The sequence below is a fragment of the Procambarus clarkii genome, chromosome 75 (genome assembly GCF_040958095.1).
Source record: "Procambarus clarkii isolate CNS0578487 chromosome 75, FALCON_Pclarkii_2.0, whole genome shotgun sequence".
Lineage (NCBI taxonomy): Eukaryota > Metazoa > Arthropoda > Malacostraca > Decapoda > Cambaridae > Procambarus > Procambarus clarkii.
This window is the reverse complement of record NC_091224.1, coordinates 23,336,584-23,359,348: the sequence shown is the minus strand read 5'-3', so window position 1 is coordinate 23,359,348 and position 22,765 is coordinate 23,336,584. Positions and strand designations below refer to the sequence as shown.

Genomic DNA, 22,765 nt, shown 5'->3' with positions numbered 1-22,765 from the left:
GGTAAAAGCCTAACATGTAATATTAATTAATAAAAAGAAAGTCAGAAGTCACACGCCTGTCTCTACATGTCTTTTGTGTTAAAGTATTTTGGGCGCTCTTGTACTTGTGCGTCAGCAGGCGTTCACAACTGATCTCGCCTTATTTATTTATTTATATATAGGAAGGTACATTGGGTTTGAGAGAATACATAGCATAGTATTTACACTCTTGTAAAGCCACTAGTACGTGCAGCGTTTCGGGCAGGTCCTTAATCTAACAGATAATTTTAAGTAGGTAAATTCTAGCAGAATTAATAAAATAACAGATACATTGCAAGAAAGAAAAAAGATTAGATGAGAGATTAGTAGGTATATTAAAGCACATTGGTTGGTATATTAAAGCTCTGAGGGAGTATGAGGGAGACACATGGGAGACCTCCCGTCACGCTGGTGCATCGCACCTCCACAGATCTCCAGTATCAGGTCTTGATACTGGTAATGACTCAAAAGGGCTACCACTTACGGGTGGCTTAATCTTCATCAATCATCAATCAATCAATGAGGGAGATATTTTTTTTTTTTTTTTTTTTTTTTTTGAGATATATACAAGAGTTGTTACATTCTTGTACTCTTGCGAGAACTTCCCGCAAAATCCATCAATGATTGCGTGGAGGCGAGGTAAGTCCATCATGGATTACCTCGTCCGAGCAGGTCTGCAACCCGGCACCCACGACCCGACAAGGGAGGAGGATATCCATGCCGAAGGAATCCGTCAGAACCCACTAGCGCAGGACGGGAGACATCTCCCGTCACGCGGGAGACAGAAGACAGAACACGAAACAATGGGTATAAATTGGATAAGTTTAGATTTAGGAAAGACTTGGGTAAATACTGGTTCGGTAACAGGGTTGTTGGTTTGTGGAACCAATTACCGCGTAACGTGGTGGAGGTGGGGTCCCTCGATTGTTTCAAGCGTGAGTTGGACAAGTATATGAGGGGGATTGGGTGGTTATAAATAGGAGCTGCCTCGTATGGGCCAATAGGCCTTCTGCAGTTACCTTTGTTCTTATGTTCTTATATGACAAAGAGTGCTGGGAAGACGGGACACCACGAGCGTAGCTCTCATCCTGTAACGACACTTAGGTGATTACACTTAGGTAACTAGTGGTAACTGTCCTAATAGGACGTCGCATTTTGACGTATACTCTACCCAAGGCCAAAAATTGTCGTACTAGAAAATGATAGTGGCTCGCGAAATTGACATTTCGTTTTCTGTTTTGGGTCCTCTGGTAGGTTAGGATGAGGGCACTTTAATACGACAGTTTCTTGACTTTGGGGAATCCTAAGGGGACGGGCTGAGCAAATAACTGTATGGCTGATCTCCTATGTATAAAAATATATTTAAAATTATAATTTCCATTAAAAAAAGAGGTTAAAGATATAAGTATATACTCACCACTGGCTTAAGGGATATATATGATAATTGCATTTTTCATTTACTGTGAATCCTGCCTTTTTTTATAGTAGCCTCTTGTCGACAGACTGATGTAGGTAAGGGAAATTGAAATTGAAATAAGTTTATTGAGGTAAAATACACACAAAGGTATGAGGTAGCTCAAGCTATTCTCACCCCGTTCAGTACATCGTGTTAATACATACATAGACACACATCACAAACAATAAACATATTACCAAACATTCTGAGAGATAAACATCTACATATCCTTAGGTAAGGAAAGTCGGCAAATTGGATCCGTAACTTTGGGATAAGGATTGGCTCTTGAGGATCGGGCTAGTCGGGCCTGTGCAGGAATAATTAGTTCTAACAATTGGCTAATTCGTTAAGTGTTTAATGTCATTCCATCCTTCCCAGGGGCGATAGGTTTCCCAATTTTAATTATTATTAATACTTCATCCCGAGTAATGTCTGTGCAAATGCCATCACAAATGTTTCTTGCTGTGACTTTAAAATTTCTTCTGAGATCTTTCCATGAATCATCCAATGACTGTCTCGTTAAGCCGGGCAAATAATTAATTTCAGCAGCTTCTGACCATCTACAAAATCATTTCAAATCTCCGTACGGGTGAGGATGCGCAATACAGTAAGTACTTACCCCTTTGTTCCCAGCATTGTTGACATCTTGCCAGATTTCATTGAAGTCTCTGTCATTCCCAATCTTCTCTGCGAACTCATGCAATACTCGTTTATTTCATTTCATTTCTTTCTACATAGCCTCGCAACTGTCAATGGAGCATTCTTATAGTCTTATGTTGTTATATAGAAACAGTCAAGAGATCTGTAATGATGAAGTAATCCATTAAAACTTGAACTCGATGATCTGGCGGTGGGTGAACAACATAACATTGAAATACGATGTAGATTACAATTATATATTTGAAATATTCTTATATAGAGACAGGCATTTTTACCACAGTTGACTACTTCCTGTAATCCTGCTAATTCAGGAGTTCAGCCTGCGTTGAAGAGACAGTTCAGTGGCGTCCAATAACAGTACTGTATCTATAATGACAATGTCACTGTACTACTGCCAAATCAAGACTCTACATCCTGCCTTTCTATCCCTAGAAACAATAGAATATACATGTAGAATAATATACATGTAGAGTGTTTTCTGTGGGTAATTTTCTAATTATACTATCATATGTTGCCCTCAGCTCTTCTATCTCATACATACTTTTTTATTTTGCAGGGGGGGAATAATTACTACATCTACGTTACAATCCTCCCATGGTGGTGTGAATGGTCTATTTGCCAAAGCAATAAATACATTCTGGAATATCATACTTCATAACATTAGAACAAAGGGTACTCATATATGCTCTCTTAGTATACTTTAACACACATTGTTCATTACTTCCCGCCTGTTGAACTGAAAGGATTAATTCATTATCTCCTCCATCTCTCATTAATCTAATGGCAGAGGCTACATTTATCTCTGAAATTCTATCCCCCCAACTTGCTGAGGTCGAATAAGTACATAAGAACAAAGGTAACTGCAGAAGGCCTATTGTCCCATACGAGGCAGCTCCTATTTATAAATCCCAATCCCACTCATAACACGGACCCTAAATGAATAACCTACAACTTATTATTTGTAGACCATATTATACCAGGTAACATAATAGACGTATCAGGTAATACCAGGCAAATCAGACTTTGAGATCACTTGATTGTGTCAAGTATAGGTAAGACATATATCAATGAGTTTGAGTGGATATAAACAGGAGCTGCTCGTATGGGCTAATAGGCCATTTGCAATTTCCTTAATTCTTATGTTCTTATGATCAGCATAAACCAGCAATCAGAACAATAACAAACTCCAGTCCCAGACATCACTCAGTACCCCTGAAGCAATCCCTGAATATGTTAAATATTAAGTCACTTCACATACTCTCAAGTGTGTTCTGAGATATACAATTGAATTGCTCTGCTAATCCGAATCTCAAACGCCTACTATTCTGTAGTATATCCGTAGTATATCCTATTCTATTCTGTATAAATTGATACTATTCTAGTATCTATATACTATGATATACTATTCTGTAGTATATCCGTTATTCTGCCTACTCAGTAGGCAGAATAACGTTAATTCAACATTGAATCAGCGTTACACTTGGATATTGTAGCTACTGAGTTCTTAAGGACTTTAACACGAGAAATGTGTCTCTTAGGCATCACACGAGAAACAAATATCAGATATTCCTAGAGTAAGACTGAAACAAGGCAGAAATACTATGTAAATTAAAAGTAGCAAACTATGGAATGACCTTCCAAATGTGTTAAGAAGTGTCTCTCTTAGCCAGTTTAAAAGAGACACTAAGAAATATCTAAGATCATGTAACAAATTTCAAAACAATCTGATTTGCGAAAATCTTACACCAATTTTTCTATTCATGCTATATTAAACTTAATTTATTTATACTAGTATTCCATAAATCACTCTACTATATGCTTTCTATAAGAAGACAAAATCGCTGCAAGACAACCAAGATTGACCATTAAAATCTTGGAAGAAAGATTAGCAGATGCAGCTTAATGCTGAAAAATGTAGGCTTCTGAGCTTAGGTAATATTAATAGTTACCGTATCTCAGCTGGAAAAGTTTGAAATTGCGAAATCTGAATGCGAGAAAGTTAATCTGGAAATCATGATAAAAAGGATATATAGAAAAAAATGCATAAATGAACGGAATAAATCCAGATAATGGAATATATATATAGAAATGTTAGCAACAATTTAAGACTGCTAAACACAGGGGTATTTACACATATACACCGATTGATTGATGAAGATTAAGCCACCCAAGAGGTGGCACGGGCATGAATAGCCCGTAAACAAATACATATACACCGAATAATGTAACGATTCCGGGTGTATATATATATATATATATATATATATATATATATATATATATATATATATATATATATATATATATATATATATTCATTTAAACCTTTAGTCCTTTACTTCGTTTAGGGAAATGAACTATCCGGATGATGTTTTAGATTTAGCTATTCAGAACGAAATGTCCATGTAGCACGGGCTAAAGTGAGCCCGTAAGAACTGTCATAAGAGCGCCAAGCCATTACGACTATAGCACTTGTAAAAGATCAGGATAAGGATTTGCGAGGGACGGGGGATTACGTTCAGGACTCACTTAGATTATGCAGTTTAGTTTAAATCACCATAGTATTTAATTTAATAGATATATATTTACTCGAGCGTACAGAGAAAAGGATGACCGCGTTAATCCCAGGAATTATAGAAACCTCACTAATGAAGAGAACATAAGAACATAAGAACATAAGAACAAAGGTAACTGCAGAAGGCCTATTGGCCCATACGAGGCAGCTCCTATTCTATAACCACCCAATCCCACTCATATACTTGTCCAACCCGCGCTTGAAACAATCGAGGGACCCCACCTCCACCACGTTACGCGGCAATTGGTTCCACAAATCTACAACCCTGTTACTGAACCAGTATTTACCCAAGTCTTTCCTAAATCTAAACTTATCCAATTTATACCCATTGTTTCGTGTTCTGTCCCGTGTTGATACTTTTAATACCCCATTAATATCCCCCTTGTTATGTCCATTCACCCACTTGTAAACCTCTATCATGTCGCCCCTAACTCTTCGCCTTTCCAGTGAATGCAACTTAAGCTTTGTTAATCTTTCTTCATATGAAAGATTTCTAATTTGGGGAATTAACTTAGTCATCCTACGCTGGACACGTTCAAGTGAATTTATATCCATTCTATAATATGGCGACCAAAACTGAACTGCATAATCTAAATGGGGCCTAACTAGAGCAAGATATAGCTTGAGAACCACACCAGGTGTCTTGTTACTAACGCTGCGATTAATAAATCCAAGTGTCCGATTTGCCTTATTACGAACATTTATGCATTGATCCTTTTGTTTTAAATTCTTACTAATCATAACTCCCAGATCCCTTTCGCAATCCGACTTCGCAATCTCAACACCATCTAGCTCGTATCTTGTAACTCTATCATCATTACCTAACCTCAGAACTTTACATTTATCAGCATTAAACTGCATCTGCCAATCCTTTGACCATTTCAAAACCCTATCTAGATCAACTTGAAGTGATAGTGAGTCCTCCTCCGAATTAATTTCCCTACCGATTTTCGTATCATCGGCAAATTTGCAAATGTTGCTACTCAAACCTGAATCTAAATCATTTATATATATTATAAACAACAGAGGTCCCAGGACAGAGCCTTGAGGCACTCCACTTACAACATTTTCCCACTCTGACTTGATTCCATTTATACTAACTCTCTGTTTCCTTTGGTATAGCCATGCCCTAATCCAGCTTAATATAGCACCCCCAATACCATGAGACTCCATCTTTTTAATCAGTCTTTCATGTGGCACTGTATCAAAAGCTTTGCTAAAGTCAAGGTACACAACATCGCAATCCTTACCACTATCAACTGCCTCAACAATGCTAGAATAAAAAGATAACAAATTTGTCAAACATGAACGGCCATTTATAAAACCATGTTGCGACTCAATTATTAATTTATGTTTTTCAAGATGAAGACGAATTTTATTTGCTATTATGGATTCGAGTAACTTTCCCACAATAGACGTTAGGCTAATTGGTCGATAGTTAGACGCAAGTGATCTATCTCCTTTCTTAAAAACTGGTATCACATTAGCAACTTTCCAAAACTCTGGCACTCTGCCTGACTCTATTGATTTATTAAATATGGTTGACAGTGGGTCACAAAGCTCCTCTTTGCATTCTTTAAGCACCCTGGCAAACACTTCATCCGGCCCTGGGGATTTGTTTGGTTTGAGTTTTACTATTTGTTTAAGAACATCCTCCCTGGTAACTGCTAAACTCGTCAACCTGTCCTCGTCCCCACCCACATAGACTTGTTCGGCTGAAGGCATATTGTTAAGTTCCTCTTTAGTAAATACAGATACAAAATATTTATTAAAAATACTACTCATCTCTTCATCACTATCTGTTATTTGACCTGTCTCAGTTTTTAATGGACCTATCCTTTCCCTAGTCTTAGTACGATATAACTGAAAAAACCCTTTAGGATTTGTCTTTGCTTGCCCTGCTATGCGAACTTCATAGTTTCTTTTTGCTTTCCTTATCTCTTTTTTAACATTTCTAACCAGTTGTACGAATTCCTGTTCTAAAGTGACCTCCCCATTTTTAATCCTTTTGTACCAAGCTCTCTTTTTACCTATAAGGTTCTTCAAATTCTTTGTTATCCACTTTGGGTCATTAGTATTCGATCTATTCAATTTGTATGGTATACTACGTTCCTGTGCTTTGTTTAGAATATTCTTAAATAAGTTATATATTGAATCCACATCGAAATCCCCATTTAAGTCACCTATCGCTGGGTTCATGTCTCGCTCCAAGACCGGCCCCCACCCCATACCCAAGACTTTCCAATCAATTTGACCCAAAAAATTTCTTAGGCTATTAAAATCAGCTTTTCGAAAATCTGGCACTTTAACAGAATTTTCTCCTACTGGTCTATTCCATTCTATGCTAAATCTGATTTCTTTGTGATCACTGCTCCCTAGCTCACTCCCTATTTCGATGTCATTAATTTGCATTTCCCTGTTAGTTAACACTAAATCTAAAATATTATTTTCCCGTGTTGGTTCCTTAATGTGTTGCGTAAGAAAGCAATCGTCAATTAATTCTAGAAAATCTTCTGCTTCACTATTCCCTGTTTTGTTCAACCAGTTTATTCCGCTAAAATTAAAGTCACCCATGACATAAATACTGTTAGATCTAGATGCTCTAGATATTTCATCCCATAGGTGCTTTGCTTCCATTCTGTCTAAATTTGGTGGCCTATATATTACTCCTATTATAATATTATTTGCTTTTTCGTTTAATTCTATCCAAATAGTTTCTGTGTGTGGCTCTGTTTTGATTCCCTCTTTGAGACTACATTTCAAATTGTCCCTAACATATATGGCTACTCCACCTCCTCGTCTAATATATCTATCTGAGTGAAATAGTTTAAATCCATATATTTGATATTCAGCTAATAGTTCTCTATTTTCTACATTCATCCACGTTTCGGTAAGTGCAATAATATCTATTTTTTCTGTGCAGACAAGAGCATTTAATTCGTTAATTTTATTTCTTAGACTTCTGCTGTTAGTGTAATATACCCTAAGTGAATTGTTATTTTGCGGACCTTCTCTTTCCCTGATCGTTTTGCCAATTCCTTTCTCCCACAAACACATACTTTTATTACCTCCTTCCTCCAAATCAATTCCCATACCTCTATCTACTAACAGTTTAAACCCAAACAAACACCTCTAACCACTTCTTCCAACGAGTTCGCAACAGCAACAACCCCAGCTCTCGATAGATGCACCCCATCACGAGCATACATTTCATTTTTTCCATAGAAGTGTTCCCAGTTGTCTATGAAAGATATTGCATTTGATTTGCAATATCTTTCCAGCCGGCAATTGACACCAAGTGCCCTCGATATCCATTCATTTCCCACTCCCTTTCTTGGAAGAATGCCACATATGATCGGGATTCCTCCCTTGCTCCTAACTAATTCTATGGCTGTTCTATACCTCTGAATCAGTTCCTCACTCCTAACTCGACCAACATCATTTCCTCCCACGCTAATGCAAATAATGGAATTGTTCCCATTACCAGCCATAATATCATTCATGTTGTTTATAATATCACCAATGCCAGCTCCGGGATAGCAAACCCTTAACCTGTTCCCCCTATCTCTAGCACAAAACTCTCTATCCAAATACCTTATCTGGGAATCTCCTACAACTAATGTTTGCTTAGGTACTTCCTTTACTTTTCTTAAGAGGAATTAAGAAAGTTTTTTTTTACATTCTCTAAAACGACAAGGAATTAAGTGATATACACATACGTAATAGGAACACAAAATAGAACACTAAACAATTAATATATATATAATAAGTTCAGATTCAGGGGTAAACCTATTAGAAAATACTAATATGGAAACATGGTTGTAGATTTTGGGAACAATTAAATTACCTGGTTACATAGGTATTTCTATGTTCCAGGCAGCCGCTGGGGATTGGGTATTGGGTATGTCAAAGGATTGGGTATTACCCCTGGCTCCACCTCACCCTCCCACTGGAGGGAGAGATTATATAAATACCCGTAGCGGCATTAGGCTTCACCAGTGTTACAGCAACCGTGGTTGTTGAAGGAGGTATAGTGCAGTGTTATGCAAGAGGAATATTCTCAGATTCTTCTGTGGATCCAGCGTCTTGGAGTCATGCGAGCATTTACCTTATTCTGTAAGTATAATGTGTGGTTTTCCTCCTAATTTTTGTCCGTGTTTTTATTTATGAGAGCATGATTCGTTGGAGCCGTGATGAAGATTCGAACTTATGCGGTGGGTGTTCCCATGACCCTAGTCACGACATGGTCAATAGAACTAGAACCTGGATATTGTTTGCATTTAGTTTTGATTTGTACAATCACTTAAGCCAGCACCCGTGGCCCGGTGTTTTTCTTTGCGACATGAACAGTTTGTGATTATTTAAATACGTTATTAAAACTAGTTATATCCAGATCAACAAACCCCCAAATGTGTTTATTTTACAATTTTAAATGCTAAAACTTCAGATATTTACCCATATATATATTCATTATAGCCGTAACTACCTCATAGCATTGAGGATATCAACAGTCAAATCATTCTCATGACCTACGTTAAGTTTCCGACCTGTTATTGCCAGAAATATTTCATTCAGAGTATTAGATTAACAAGTTTTATCTCTAGTTTAGTTCTGTGTTAAACTGTTTCTGAGAATTTTCAATAACTTGCAGGTATTGTGGTCAATATTTGACAGCTATCGTTGTCGATGTCTTGCGGGTATTGCCCTTCGATATCTTGCGGGTATTGCCCTTCGATATCTTGCGGGTATTGCCCTTCGATATCTTGCGGGTATTGCCCTTCGATATCTTGCGGGTATTGCCCTTTGATATCTTGCGGGTATTGCCATCAAAGGGCAATACCCGCAAGATATCGAAGGACAATACCCGCAAGATATCGAAGGTTTCTTGTTACTAACGCTTCGATTAATAAATCCCAGTGTCCTATTTGCCTTATTACGAACATTCATGCATTGATCCTTTTGTTTTAAATTCTTACTTATCATAACTCCCAGATCCCTTTCGCAATCTCAACACCATCTAGCTCGTATCTTGTAACTATATCATCATTACCTAGCCTCAAAACTTTACATTTATCAGCATTAAACTGTATCTGCCAATCCTTTGACCATTTCAAAACCCTATTTAGATCAACTTGAAGTGATAGTGAGTCTTCTCCCGTGTTAATTTCCCTGCCGATTTTTGTATCATCGGCAAATTTGCAAATGTTGCTACTCAAATCTGAATTTAAATCATTGATATATCATAAACAACAGAGGTCCCAGGACAGAGCCCTGAGGCACTCCACTTACATTTTCCCTAAAACATCAACATCTAAAATATTATTTTCCCGCGTTGGTTCCTTTATGTGTTGCGTAAGAAAGCAATCGTCAATTAATTCTAGAAAATCTTCTGCTTCACTATTCCCTGTTTTGTTCACCCAGTTTATTCCACTAAAATTAAAGTCACCCATGACATAAATACTGTTAGATCTAGATGCTCTAGATATTTCATCCCATAGATGCTTTGCTTCCATTCTGTCTAAATTTGGTGGCCTATATATAACTTCTATTATACTATTATTTGCTTATTCGTTTAATTTTATCCAAATAGTTTCTGTGTGTGGCTCAGATTTGATTCCCTCTTTGAGACTACATTTCAAATTGTCCCTAACATATATGGCTACTCCACCTCCTCGTCTAATATATCTATCTGTGTGAAATAGTTTAAATCCATTTGATATTCAGCTAATAGTTCTCTATTTTCTACATTCATCCACGTTTCGGTAAGCGCGATAATATCTATTTTTTCTGTGCAGACAAGAACATTTAATTCGTTTATTTTATTTCTTAGACTTCTACTGTTAGTGTAATATACCCTAAGTGAATTGTTATTTTGAGGCCCTACAATTTCCCTGATCATTTTGCCAATTCCTTTCTCCCTCAAACACATACTTTTATTACCTCCTTCCTCCAAATCAATTCCCATACCACTATCTACTAACAGTTTAAACCCAAACAAACACCTCTAACCACTGGTTCCAACGAGTTCGCAACAGCAACAACCCCAGCCCTCGATAGATGCACCCCATCCCGAGCATACATTTCATTTCTTCCATGGAAGTATCCCCAGTTATCTGTGAAAGATATTGCATTTGATTTGCAATATCTTTCCAGGCGGCAATTGACACCAAGTGCCCTCGACATCCATTCATTTCCCACTCCCTTTCTTGGAAGAATGCCACATATGATCGGGATTCCTCCCTTGCTCCTAACTAATTCTATTGCTGTCTTGAATCTTATTGTCGTCAAACATGCCATTACACGATTAAGGCAGTGTCTGGGATGCTCCCGGACGCAGGTTCGAATCCTCGTCACGGCCCTTGTGGATTTGTTCATTTAAACATGCAATTGTTCATGGCGCACGATAGATAGTTGCTTTTCTCAGCTTATCATGTAACTAATTACTTTGTATAGTTGAGTATTTTGACACTCCATATTTCCCCAGGCCTACACATATTCCTGTTTTGGATGATAGAGTTCCAGTTGTCTACAGCATTCACTCGCCGGCAATTCATGGACTCTGTGAGAGGAAATCCCGGTCCTTTTCCATATCACACCCCTATTCCACATGGTAAGGTTGAGATAGAAACAAATTTATGTATGAACAAATCCACAAGGGCCGTGACGAGGATTCGAACCTGCGTCCGGGAGCATCCCAGACACTGCCTTAATCGCAGGTTCGAATCCTCGTCACGGCCCTTGTGGATTTGTTCATTTGATGCATCACGTTAGTGTGATCTCTGTGTAATTTATGTATCGGTATGAAAGTGACTAAAATGGGATAGGTATGAAAGAGCGAGCAGTAGATTATATGTGGTTAATTGGGAGAAGGGGGTGGGAGGTATTTGTAAACAAAAGTGTAAACAATTTGTGTAATAGTGTAAGGTATTAGTAAATTTGTAGTTGTATTTTGGATGCCTATTTATTCTTGTATTCCTGAATGCCTGTGTATTTGTACGTGTATTCTGCTTGTGTTGTATGTATTAATCATTCTGTTTGCATGCACTGGTCTTCCCAGATAACTGAATACTGTATTGTATTAGGTTTCTTGAAAGACCATATTTTGAATAGACAGGGAATCCATGTATCAGAATGATGTATTAATCATTCTGTATGTATGCACTGGTTTTCCCAGATAACTGAATACTGTACTGTATTAGGTTTTTTAAAAGACCATATTTGGAATGGACAGGGAAGCCGGCGGATTGTCAAAGGTCCCCCCCCACCTATTTTTCCTGAGTATTTTTCCCAACTGGATCTTGAACTTCAATAACGTTTTTAATCGCTTTTATTCTTCGTATCCTAACCTAGCGAGGATTGAGTAGGCACCAATCCTCCTCTCCCAGCAATTCTAGTTTAGGTGTTCTCTAGGGTCGTTAAATTTAACATAAATTTAAACTATTCAAGTGACACCTGAAACCTGAATAACTGAGAATTTACAGAAGTGTGTAAATTTGCCAATGTTATTCGATTGTGAGGATCGAATAACGATAAGATAAGGATCGATAAGATCGTTATTTTAGGATCCTTTAACATTTACGTTTTGTTCTTCAATTCTCTTAGGACCATATGTGGTTGGGTGCATAGATGTCATGATTGGCCGAACGAGGAAAGGAACGCTAATGCGAGTCTACTACCCATCAAGGCTCTCAGACCTCCAGGTAATATATCCATTTTGAGTTATAAAGTGTTAAGTTATTATAAATATTATCATTGTTAAATATAGAATTTATTGTATTTAGAGTTTTGTATTTGTAATATATTTTTTGCCTAATATTAATTTTAATAACTTTTAATTTTAATTTAATTAAAAACTATAACTTTTAATTTTAAATAAATTAAAAACTATAACTTTTAATTTTAAATGAATTAAAAACTATAACTTAATTTTAAACGAATTAAAAACTATAACTTTTAATCTTAATTGAATTAAAAACTATAACTTTTAATATTAAATGAATTAAAAACTATAACTTTTAATTGTAATTGAATTCAAAACAATAATTTTTAAATAAATGTATCTAATTCATATAATTTATAATTCTGATACAGCATGTAAATGTAATAAAAACCTTCATTACTCAATAAAAACCCTTATTAATAATAAAATCCACTCTGTGCAGAGCCATTCTCAGCACTGGACACCATGGTATCTGGGAAAGGAATACACGCATGGCTTGTCAACATTCATCGCGCCCTCTATACCAACCATTTTCGATATTTATTTCGACTTGCAAATGCGTAAGTATATAGTTTTTGAGTTTTCTGTGCGTTTTCTCTAGGATCATTGCCATTACTGGTCGGTACAGCTAGGGTACTAACTTTCCAGGTCGGCGTTCGATTCCCGATGGTGCAAGTGGTTACACTGGTTTATCGTTTTCTCTTCTTATCTTATCTTATCTCATTTATTTATTTATTTATATACAAGAAGGTACATTGGGTTTGAGAGAATACATAGCATAGTATTTACAATCTTGTAAAGCCACTAGTACGCGCAGTGTTTCGGGCAGGTCCTTAATCTAACAAATAATTTTATGTAGGTAAATCTTAGATAGATCTTATCTTAACCCCCTTAATAGATCTTATCTTAACCCCTTAATAGATCTTATCTTAACCCCTTAATAGATCTTATCTTAACCCCTTAATAGATCTTATCTTAACCCCTTAATAGATCTTATCCTAACCCCCTTAATAGATCTTATCTTAACCCCTTTATCCCTTAAAAGTCCATAGAGTTTTGAGAATAAATATCATATTTTCTTGGTAAAATAACCATTTTTGTGTTTCCTTGGGTATGGACAGCTGCGGGCCTCTGATCCAATGTTTAATTTTGCATTTTAAGATGCCTTTTTGGGAAATGGGCTCTACCCATTAATCAATGCTTTCTTTTTTTTACACAAATTCTTGCTTTTATAATTTATAAATCAAAATTATATATTTTGGCATTATACATTAGTTTAATGTTTCTTTATTAAGCATTCTATAATCATTTTATTTCTCATTTTTTTTACCGTTATTATATTTCCTTTCCAGGTAATATAGCGACCCCTGCAGTGTGGGGCGCACCTGTGGCTGCCAGAAAGTTTATGGTAATTATATTTTCCCACGGCCTGAGCGCAAATCGGTCTATATACAGCACTATTTGCTCGGAGCTCGCCTCGCAGGGATTTATTGTGGCAGCGATCGAACACAGGTAAATAATTGTTTGGACATTGTAAACATAGTAACAAACAATCAGAATTTTCCAGGTAGTTCACTAGAATGTAGAAGAAATCCCACAGTACTATCACCCATGGTAACAGTACTTTGGGGAGATAAAAGGAAGTACAGCACAGTCCGTAGAATCTCTTCCATAATAACCCTTCACTTGTCAGCATTGAACTGCTGGAAATGGGTATAATGATAAAAATGAAGCTTTAAAGAGCCTACACGGGAATGATTAATCCGTAGCGAAACTAGGTTTTAGTTTTATTTGGGACTCAACTGTTCCAGTTTTATAGAAATAACCTCTCGGATGGGATGGGTAATCCCGGATAATGATAATGTATTTGAGAGATTATTTGATCTGCTCTAAAGGCTGGGGGGGGGATGGGACGGAGGAAGGGCAAGAACTGGATACTGCGAGTGAGTGGGAGATACTGTGATACATAGGAGATACATAGCCTAGGCTGGGTATGGCTATGGTTCCCTCCAGCCTAGGCTACCTAGGCTGGAGGGAACAGTATGTTGACCAGACCACACACTGGAAAGTGAAGGGACGACGACGTTTCGGTTCGTCCTGGACCATTCTCAAGTCGAGTGTGTGGTCTGCACGTGGGAACAGTATATGGAGTCAGTGCAAGAGGAGGGATGACAATGCCCGAAGTCTTAACACGTGGTTGTATGTCAACTGAGCGTGTTAGTAGTAGATGTACTTGCTGTAATGGTAGTAGAAGTATGTGATACTGAAGTAGATACTGAGTAGATGTATGTGATATGGCTGTATTTTTAAGCAATGATTTTTTTCAGGATAATGATTATAAATTATTATACAATGTGACTGATATGTAAAGCTGTGTAGTGTTATCTTCATATGTACAGTGTTACTTTTATTTTAAGGACAGATTTTATTTAATTTTTTTTCCCAATCGTTTCAGGGACATGTCAGCGAGCGCGAGTTTTATATTAACTCCTTCTGGAGAAAAAGAATTCATAGCATATGAATCTGCGGGAAAAATTAAGGAATATAGTTACCGTAATCAGCAGGTACGGTTCTCTTTGTTCAAATTTAAGCGATTTATTACTCATTAACAGAACTTTTTGTCTTCATCGTGAAGTGCTTCTTCAAACATGTTCTATTATGTTATCTCTGCCAACTATAACTCTTTTAATGTTATCTGTCTAATTAGCATGTGTTACTCTAACTAGAAATATTATTATTTCCCTGTCAATTAACTTATCACTACGCAGTGTTTATCGTTGCTTCCGAACGAAAACATTAGCCTACATTACCTTCACACACAGATCACACTAACGTGTTGCATCAAATGAACAAATCCACAAGGGCAGTGACGAGGAATCGAACCTGCGTCTGGGAGCATCCCAGACACTGCCTTAATCGACTGAGCTACGACACAGTTAAAAAGGTTGAAGTTCAGTAGAACTTCGGTTTCAACCGAAGGGTCGAAGTTCAGTAGAACTTCGGTTTCAACCCTTTTAACCCTGTCGTAGCTCAATCGATTAAGGCAGTGTCTGGGATGCTCCCAGACGCAGGTTCGAATCCTCGTCACTGCCCTTGTGGATTTGTTTCTTCATTACCTTCATTATTAGTAATGTGATAAACCGAACTTTCATTGTCATCCCTTTCCTTGTAGATCTCTATGTAATGTATTGGTTCTTGTTTTAGCTAAAAATTCGTGTTGCGGAAAGTATGCTGGCGTTAGATGCTCTAGAGAAGATTAATGATGGTACAGCAATAAACGAGCTGGCTTCAGATTTCAACTTACACCAGCTGCGGGGTCGTCTTGACCTGTCCCATCCAGTCATGGCGGGCCATTCGTTTGGAGGAGTAACTGCCATAGCTACACTGGCCAGTGACCAGCGATTCAAGTAAGCAGGTCATTGTTGTATGAATGTTGTCAAATGTATCTTTTTGTTTAGAATAATTAAGGTTATATTTGTAAAATTTGTAAATCATGACTGGGATATATATATATATATATATATATATATATATATATATATATATATATATATATATATATATATATATATATATATATATATATATATATATATATATATATATATATATATAAGCCTATACTTGCATAAACCACAAGTGAAGATTAATCATCAACACTGGTGGGTGTTGTCCAAAGATGATATATATATATATATATATATATATATATATATATATATATATATATATATATATATATATATATATATATATAGATATCCCAGTCATGATACAATACCTGCAGTTCTCATCATACATTTTCATTTTTTACTGAACTTTCTTGAGTATTGTATGTACAATATACGTGATCTTCTTTGATTTTTAAGGAAGCTCATGCTCATTTTTATTTTCAGAGTTGGAGTGGCACTGGATCCATGGATGTTCCCCGTCAAGGATGAACTTCATGAAATTAGCGTAAAACTCAGGCAGCCTCTGCTGTGTATATCGACAGAGAAGTTTCAAACGCCTGCAAACCTTGAGGCTATGGCTAAATTAAACCCCGCCACCACAACATATCTCACCATCAAGTATGTCATACTTTGTGTTGTGATAATTTGTTGAATCAGTCATCTATGTGTGAGATTTAGCTTTTTTGTGCCTAGCTATTTTTTATTTATCCTTAATATTTTATTTTAATAATCATTTTTTATTCAAAAGAATGTGTGCACAAAGAGCATAAGAGTATGTACAATTGTAAGGTCAGGAGTTACGCATACTAAATGAAGCCATTATTACGCAAAACGTTTCGGGCAGCGCCTATTATGTAATTATATTATGTAATTGGTACTTATTAATCATTTTTTTTTCTCTCTCAGAGGAACTGTCCACCAAAATCAATGTGACACGCCATTCGTGGTCGGCCACATCGGGAGAATACTTATCGGCGCCACCTCCTCTCTCGACCCCCATATAGCAATGGATATCAACAATAGGTTGATGTTAAATTTCATTTCGAATCACATTGGTAAGTATATTGTCACATAGTGCACCGATGCACATTTATTTGATTTTGTAGCCGGATTTGTTGGGGGGAAAAAATTCCTATACTTGCGATGCTTTGAGTTAAAAATGCATGATTTGTCTTGTGTTAATATGAAAGCTCACTATGAGCTCTTAGTCAATGTTTCTGATTCTGTGGGCGTCTTTGCATGATATCCGAAGTGTTTTATAAATGTATACTGTCTCGCAGAGTTTCTCAAGATACATAACAGTGAACAAAATACAGGGTACATTTAAATAATACAATATTGCAGTAATGTATATTGGTTTCTGATTTTTCACACCATCTTTTCAGTTTGGTTTCTTAGGGGAATTTAAGTGCAAAATATACTATTAAACATAAAGAGGTTCATTAAGCTTTCTCACAGTACTAAAGTACTTCTTCCTTTACAGGTGAACAGGGTGAGACGGTCAACAAGTATATACCTTATCTGGAGACCCACAAAGACAAACTGGTGCCTGGATTGTACGGCAGGGGAAAAACCATGTATGGTTGGGATCCAGAACGTAAGTCTTTCTGGCTGCCGGGCTTGGTGAAAAACCCCGAGAGTGGAATCCGACACTAAAGCCAGCAATAATACCGGAAGGCAAAGTTGCTAATTTGTACATTAAGGTAATTTGGCTTATCGAAACGCCAAAATTTGGCTTTTTTTTTTAAAAAAAAAAAAAAAAATCAGCATCGGTATCCTCTCAGCGAGAATCGGAACTATTACCGAAACGAAAGTGGACTACAGTACAGGAAAAATTTAGTTTCCTGCAAGAAATGTTGGATCGACTATGAGTTGTAGTGGATGTGAGTGGATGTAGTAAACCTGTGAGCCACATTTATTCTATTCTTTATTTTATCCTCGTAATGCCCCAGAAGTTTGCCAGTGCAAACTGATCAGATGACCAGATGAAGAGACGACGACATTTCAGTCCGTCCTGGACCATTATCAAGTCCAGTAATCATGGCCTGTATGTGATATTGAGATTTTGTTAGCATCATGTAGCAAGCTCTGGGTACGTTTTGTAATCCTTCAGTTAACCTAAAGTAGCTGCATAAATGCAGTTTTACCTTGTACAATAATTAATAGTTGTACGATAATTAAAAAGTAAATGTGAGATGTTCTTGCTCATTTCGAAACTAACTGCAAGAGTTGCCAGGAGACTATAACATAAATTATAGTTATTAACAATAGCTCAGTTGAAGATAGATATTGAAGTATATAATAGTTGTAAAGTCTATAATTTCTAAAATAGTTCGTAAAGTCTATAAAGTTGCTAGTCTATAATTTTGAGAGTTAAGAACCATAAAGTTGTATTTATTGAACATGCCTTAATTAAAGCATGTTCATATTGTTCGTACTTTCTCTTACGTTCCCTTACTATCCTCTTCTTATTCCTATTACTATCTCCTCTCATTCGGTGGTTTTAATAGCTGCCTCGTATGGGCCAATAGGCCCTCTGCAGTTCTTATTCCTATTACTATCTCCTCTCATTCGGTGGTTTTAATAGCTGCCTCGTATGGGCCAATAGGCCCTCTGCAGTTCTTATTCATACTACTATCTCCTCTACTACATCTTACTTTGCTCCTCACCGCTCTTGCCTATTTATTTATTGCCTGCATCTACTTCCTCATCACAATCGACTTGAGAATGGTCCAGGACGGACCGAAACGTCGTCGTCCCTTCACCTTCTAGTGTGTGGTCTGGTCATCATATTTTAGGGTTTTGTCACGTAAATAAAAATTACGTCTTTACCCATTGGAAGATTCTCGTCTCACTTAAGGGACCCAAACACCAAAAAATAAAAGTTGCTCAATTTCAATCAAACTTTATTTGCTAGTTGTATATGAAAAGGGCTTCAACTGGTTTAAGTCTCAGCATCGTAGCATAAATAGGAAGGGGGGAAAAACTAAAAAAAAATCTATTATTCAACAAATTTTCAACACTTTTCAAAATGCCTGGATAAATACGTGTCAACTAAAATCATTTCTATGACCCTCGGCTATCACATTAGCTGAGGGTCATATTATAAAGGATTTTCACTAGCAATTTTATATAAAAAAAATTGTGTAATGCAATTATACAATTTTTCAAAGTTTTCCCCAAGAAATATGCAATATAATATATATACTGATATTATAAATCATATATATAATCAGTATATATATATACTGATATTATAAATACAGTATTTCTAAAATCAATAAATGGACATAGGAATAAAGTGTTTAATGGGAATTGTAGAAGCACAAATTAATCAACAAATTGATTAATAAATGAGAGTCCACGCATCATGAAGTTGTAAATTACCTACTTGAGTAAAATAAGTTTAAAGTTTGGACACCTGAGGCTCAGGCTGACGTCGACCGAGTAAAATCTACAAGGAACTGGAGAGAAGCCTTCAAATGTTAGCTACATAAATTGAGAAGTCAGCACCACTAACTATTTAATAAATATTAACATAGCCAAGGATTTACTCCTAAAATATATTATTTTTGAAATGTTAAATTGGATTCTTGTACTGTGATTTGTGTATTTGTACTCACTGAATTTGTGAGTTCCTTGACGGACTTGAAGAAGAGGGGGGGGGCAGAAATAGCCTAAGCTACTCTATCCCTTTGAGATAGAATAGCATCCATATCAGAAGATATTTAGAAAAATTGTATAACTCCCTTTCCATAAAACTATATTACAAAATCCACTATGAGCTCTTTTTAATGGCAAAATTTAGCCATTCTGTGTAACAACTTATAATCTCATACATTTAATAATCATAGTAATCGAAATATTCATATCTTTTATATACAAGAGATGAAACAGGAAGCCATAAGCTAGATCTGTGTGTCGCTCCTGAGGACGTCAATAAGGAGACGAACTTTTAGCAAATACCTTCCTGTGATTGGCTGTTGCTGAGAATGCCAACACTCTTTCTATAAATTATATGCAAACTAAGAAATAAGTCTTTTTGCACAACAATCTCTTTATTTCAAACACAACCTCTTCGTTATGTACAAGACAGAAATTTCCATCTAACTGAATAATCGAGTTCAATAAGAGAACGGAGCATCGTATCATCGATATTATTTGCGTGAGGCAACCCCCACTGATGACGTTACAAGTCAGGTAGCCAGCCCATGTTTCTGTAACACTCGTTACATCCTGCAGTATTTAATTACCACTTTATTAAGGCTTATAGATACTTAACCCTACACTTTTTAGGTCGATTAAAGTTGAAACAGAATATTATAGGCAAGGATGGTGTGCTGAATATAGACGATTTATTAAGTGGATGGAGTCTTAAGCTGATCCCTTCCTGTGATTGGCTGTTGTGTGAATAAGCTCCGCCCCATACCATCTAGGGGCGGAGCTTGGAACCTCCTACCCGAGCACAACAACCCGCCTTATGGGTTGCTGTTTGGCTATTTATAGTGCGTTGGAAAAAAAAGAGATGTCGCTAGTTGTATTTTGTGGGGTAATTTGTTATAAGTGTAATTTGATGTCAACAGATGGCGTAAGCTGTATCTTATGGCTACTATTGACCAGCCAGTTGATAGTGTTCTCTTTTGCCGACAGATGGCATCAGCTGTATCATTATTACTTCCGAATTCCCTTTAAACACTGATCCACAAATCCCGTAGCTTATGTTAAATTTTATACTATTCTGGTATTAGGTAACAATTACTTTTCTTTTATCTGTTGTTAAGAATATCATTATGTCAATTAAAACAACAAATGATGCATAAAATATTAGCATTTCACACTAAAAATACTTTGATATATTGAAATTTGGTAATAAATTCCAATCTAGGAATCTCTTATGACGAAACTGTACTGTGTTTGCTTTAGCCGGGTATACTGTATATAATAGTTAATAATAAATCATTTTGTAGGGGACAGGCAGCCAGTGTATATATACATGTTAGGCTTATACCAAGGTCCCACAAAGATGGAACTATGGAGTAAGACTAGGTGCTGCCGGGGCTGAACTTTATCACCCTTACAAGCACAATTTTTTGTTAAATCTTCACAAGGAAGAACAACTGTAAATGTTGGAATAGTTTATTACAACATACAAGCTAAAGAAACCAGTTCAGAAACTGAGGAAATAATGCTGCCGAAAAAAAACATTACAAAGTCCACTCATGCAGAGTGGTAGACATTCTGGCCAAAACAGGAATTTCACACTGATCTTAATGCTGTTATGTTGATATGATTATCATAATATAAAGATGTTAAGGCAGGCTGGTTTAGTTCATTTATTATGCACCCCATACCCATCTTGTGGGCGGTAGTGGAAAGGGTTACAGAGGCACATAATGGGCTCAGGGACTGAACCCCACAATTTATTTAGCTAAGCAAGTTACAATCTTGATGAGCTAGTTACAAACTTCAATAGACATCGTCACATTAGGAAAGCCTTTTTATTCATTAAATTGTGTAAGTACAAATTAAAAGAACCTAACTTAATTTGTGTTGCTTATGTGGCCCCAAAATATGAAGTGATTTGATAAAATAACTATGCCCAAGATTACCATCATAGTGCCGTCGGGATGATGGGCAAATAGCCTCGGCTACCATCATCTTTTGTACGATCGTGATGGTCGAGTGGTTAAGGTCTCATGTACACCAGTTGCATAGTGCTCCTGGCAGTATTGGTTCGAGTCACTTCTGGGGGTATGGAGTTTTCAGTTGCATATATGCCTGGGGATCATTCAGGCTTGACAAACAGCATTGTTTAAAAATAACAGACATGTTTTGACGTTATAGGAGTAAGGAAGGTTACAGGGAGTTAATTAGGTAGTGCTTAGTTTTTATCTTAAACTGGTTGAGAGAGGTATAGTCTTTAACATGATTGGGAAGGTCATTCCACATCCTGGGTCCCTTGATTTGTAGAGCATTTCTAGTTTGATTAAGTCGTACTCTTGGAATATCAAATGGTATTTGTTTCTGGTGTGGTGCTCATGGGTTCTGTTATAACCTTCTAAGAAGCTTTAAGGTCAGGATTGACATTACAATTCAGAGTTTTAAATATATAGAGTACACATGAGAGGTTGTGCAATCACTTAATATCTAACATATTCAGCGATTTGAGTAGGGGTCCTGAGTGATGTCTGGGGCTAGAGTTTGATATTGTTCTAATAGATACTTTGTGTTGGGTAATTTGAGGACGTATATGATTTTGGGTAGTAGGACCCCAAGCACAAATACCATAGTTGAAATAAGGATAGATGAGAGAGTAATAGAGCGTCACCAGGGCAGGGCGGGGTACATAATGTCTGATCTTAGAAAGAATGCCAACAGTTTTAGAAACTTTTTTTTGCTATATTTAGGATGTGTCCCTGGAAATTCAGCTAGTTATCGATGAGGACACCAAGGAATTTACCGTCAACTTTACTACTGATTTGTATATTGTTTATTCTTAGATTAATGTCATTTGAGGATTTATTATCAAACAAAATGTAGAAAATTTTGTCAATGTTAAGGGTGAGTTTGTTAGCAGTTAGCCAAAGATGGACTTTATTTAATTCAATATTCACAGTGACATTTAGAGCAAGCAGGTCAGGACTGGAGAAAACGAAAGTTGTGTCATCAGTAAATAAGATTGGTTTGAGGTGTTGAGAGGCATTTGGAAGGTCATTAATGTAGATGAGAAAGAGGAGGGGGCCAAGTATGCTGCCCTGTGGAACACCATCAACATCTGTGGAACATTGACATCACATACCCTCTATTACCGGTTATTTACAATAAAACTTTACATTACAAATTCCGTAATGTATGTAGCGAACACAATTTTTATGATGTAGCTT

The 22,765-nt window shown here is 36.6% G+C and overlaps 1 protein-coding gene across 1 annotated transcript in view; it reads left to right on the top strand.

Annotated features, from left to right (window-relative positions):
* LOC123771697 (platelet-activating factor acetylhydrolase) overlaps window positions 1–17,622 on the top strand; it is a 101,300-nt gene extending 83,678 nt beyond the window's left edge. Inside the window, exons 2-11 of the mRNA XM_069313491.1 lie at window positions 8,586–8,825; window positions 11,194–11,319; window positions 12,312–12,409; window positions 12,872–12,989; window positions 13,782–13,941; window positions 14,885–14,993; window positions 15,634–15,836; window positions 16,326–16,499; window positions 16,788–16,936; window positions 17,365–17,622. Of these exons, the coding sequence (XP_069169592.1) occupies window positions 8,753–8,825; window positions 11,194–11,319; window positions 12,312–12,409; window positions 12,872–12,989; window positions 13,782–13,941; window positions 14,885–14,993; window positions 15,634–15,836; window positions 16,326–16,499; window positions 16,788–16,936; window positions 17,365–17,537 (1,383 nt within the window). The 5' untranslated portion in view covers window positions 8,586–8,752 and the 3' untranslated portion in view covers window positions 17,538–17,622. The remainder of the gene's footprint in view (window positions 1–8,585; window positions 8,826–11,193; window positions 11,320–12,311; window positions 12,410–12,871; window positions 12,990–13,781; window positions 13,942–14,884; window positions 14,994–15,633; window positions 15,837–16,325; window positions 16,500–16,787; window positions 16,937–17,364) is intronic.
* Window positions 17,623–22,765: the final 5,143 nt, after the last annotated feature.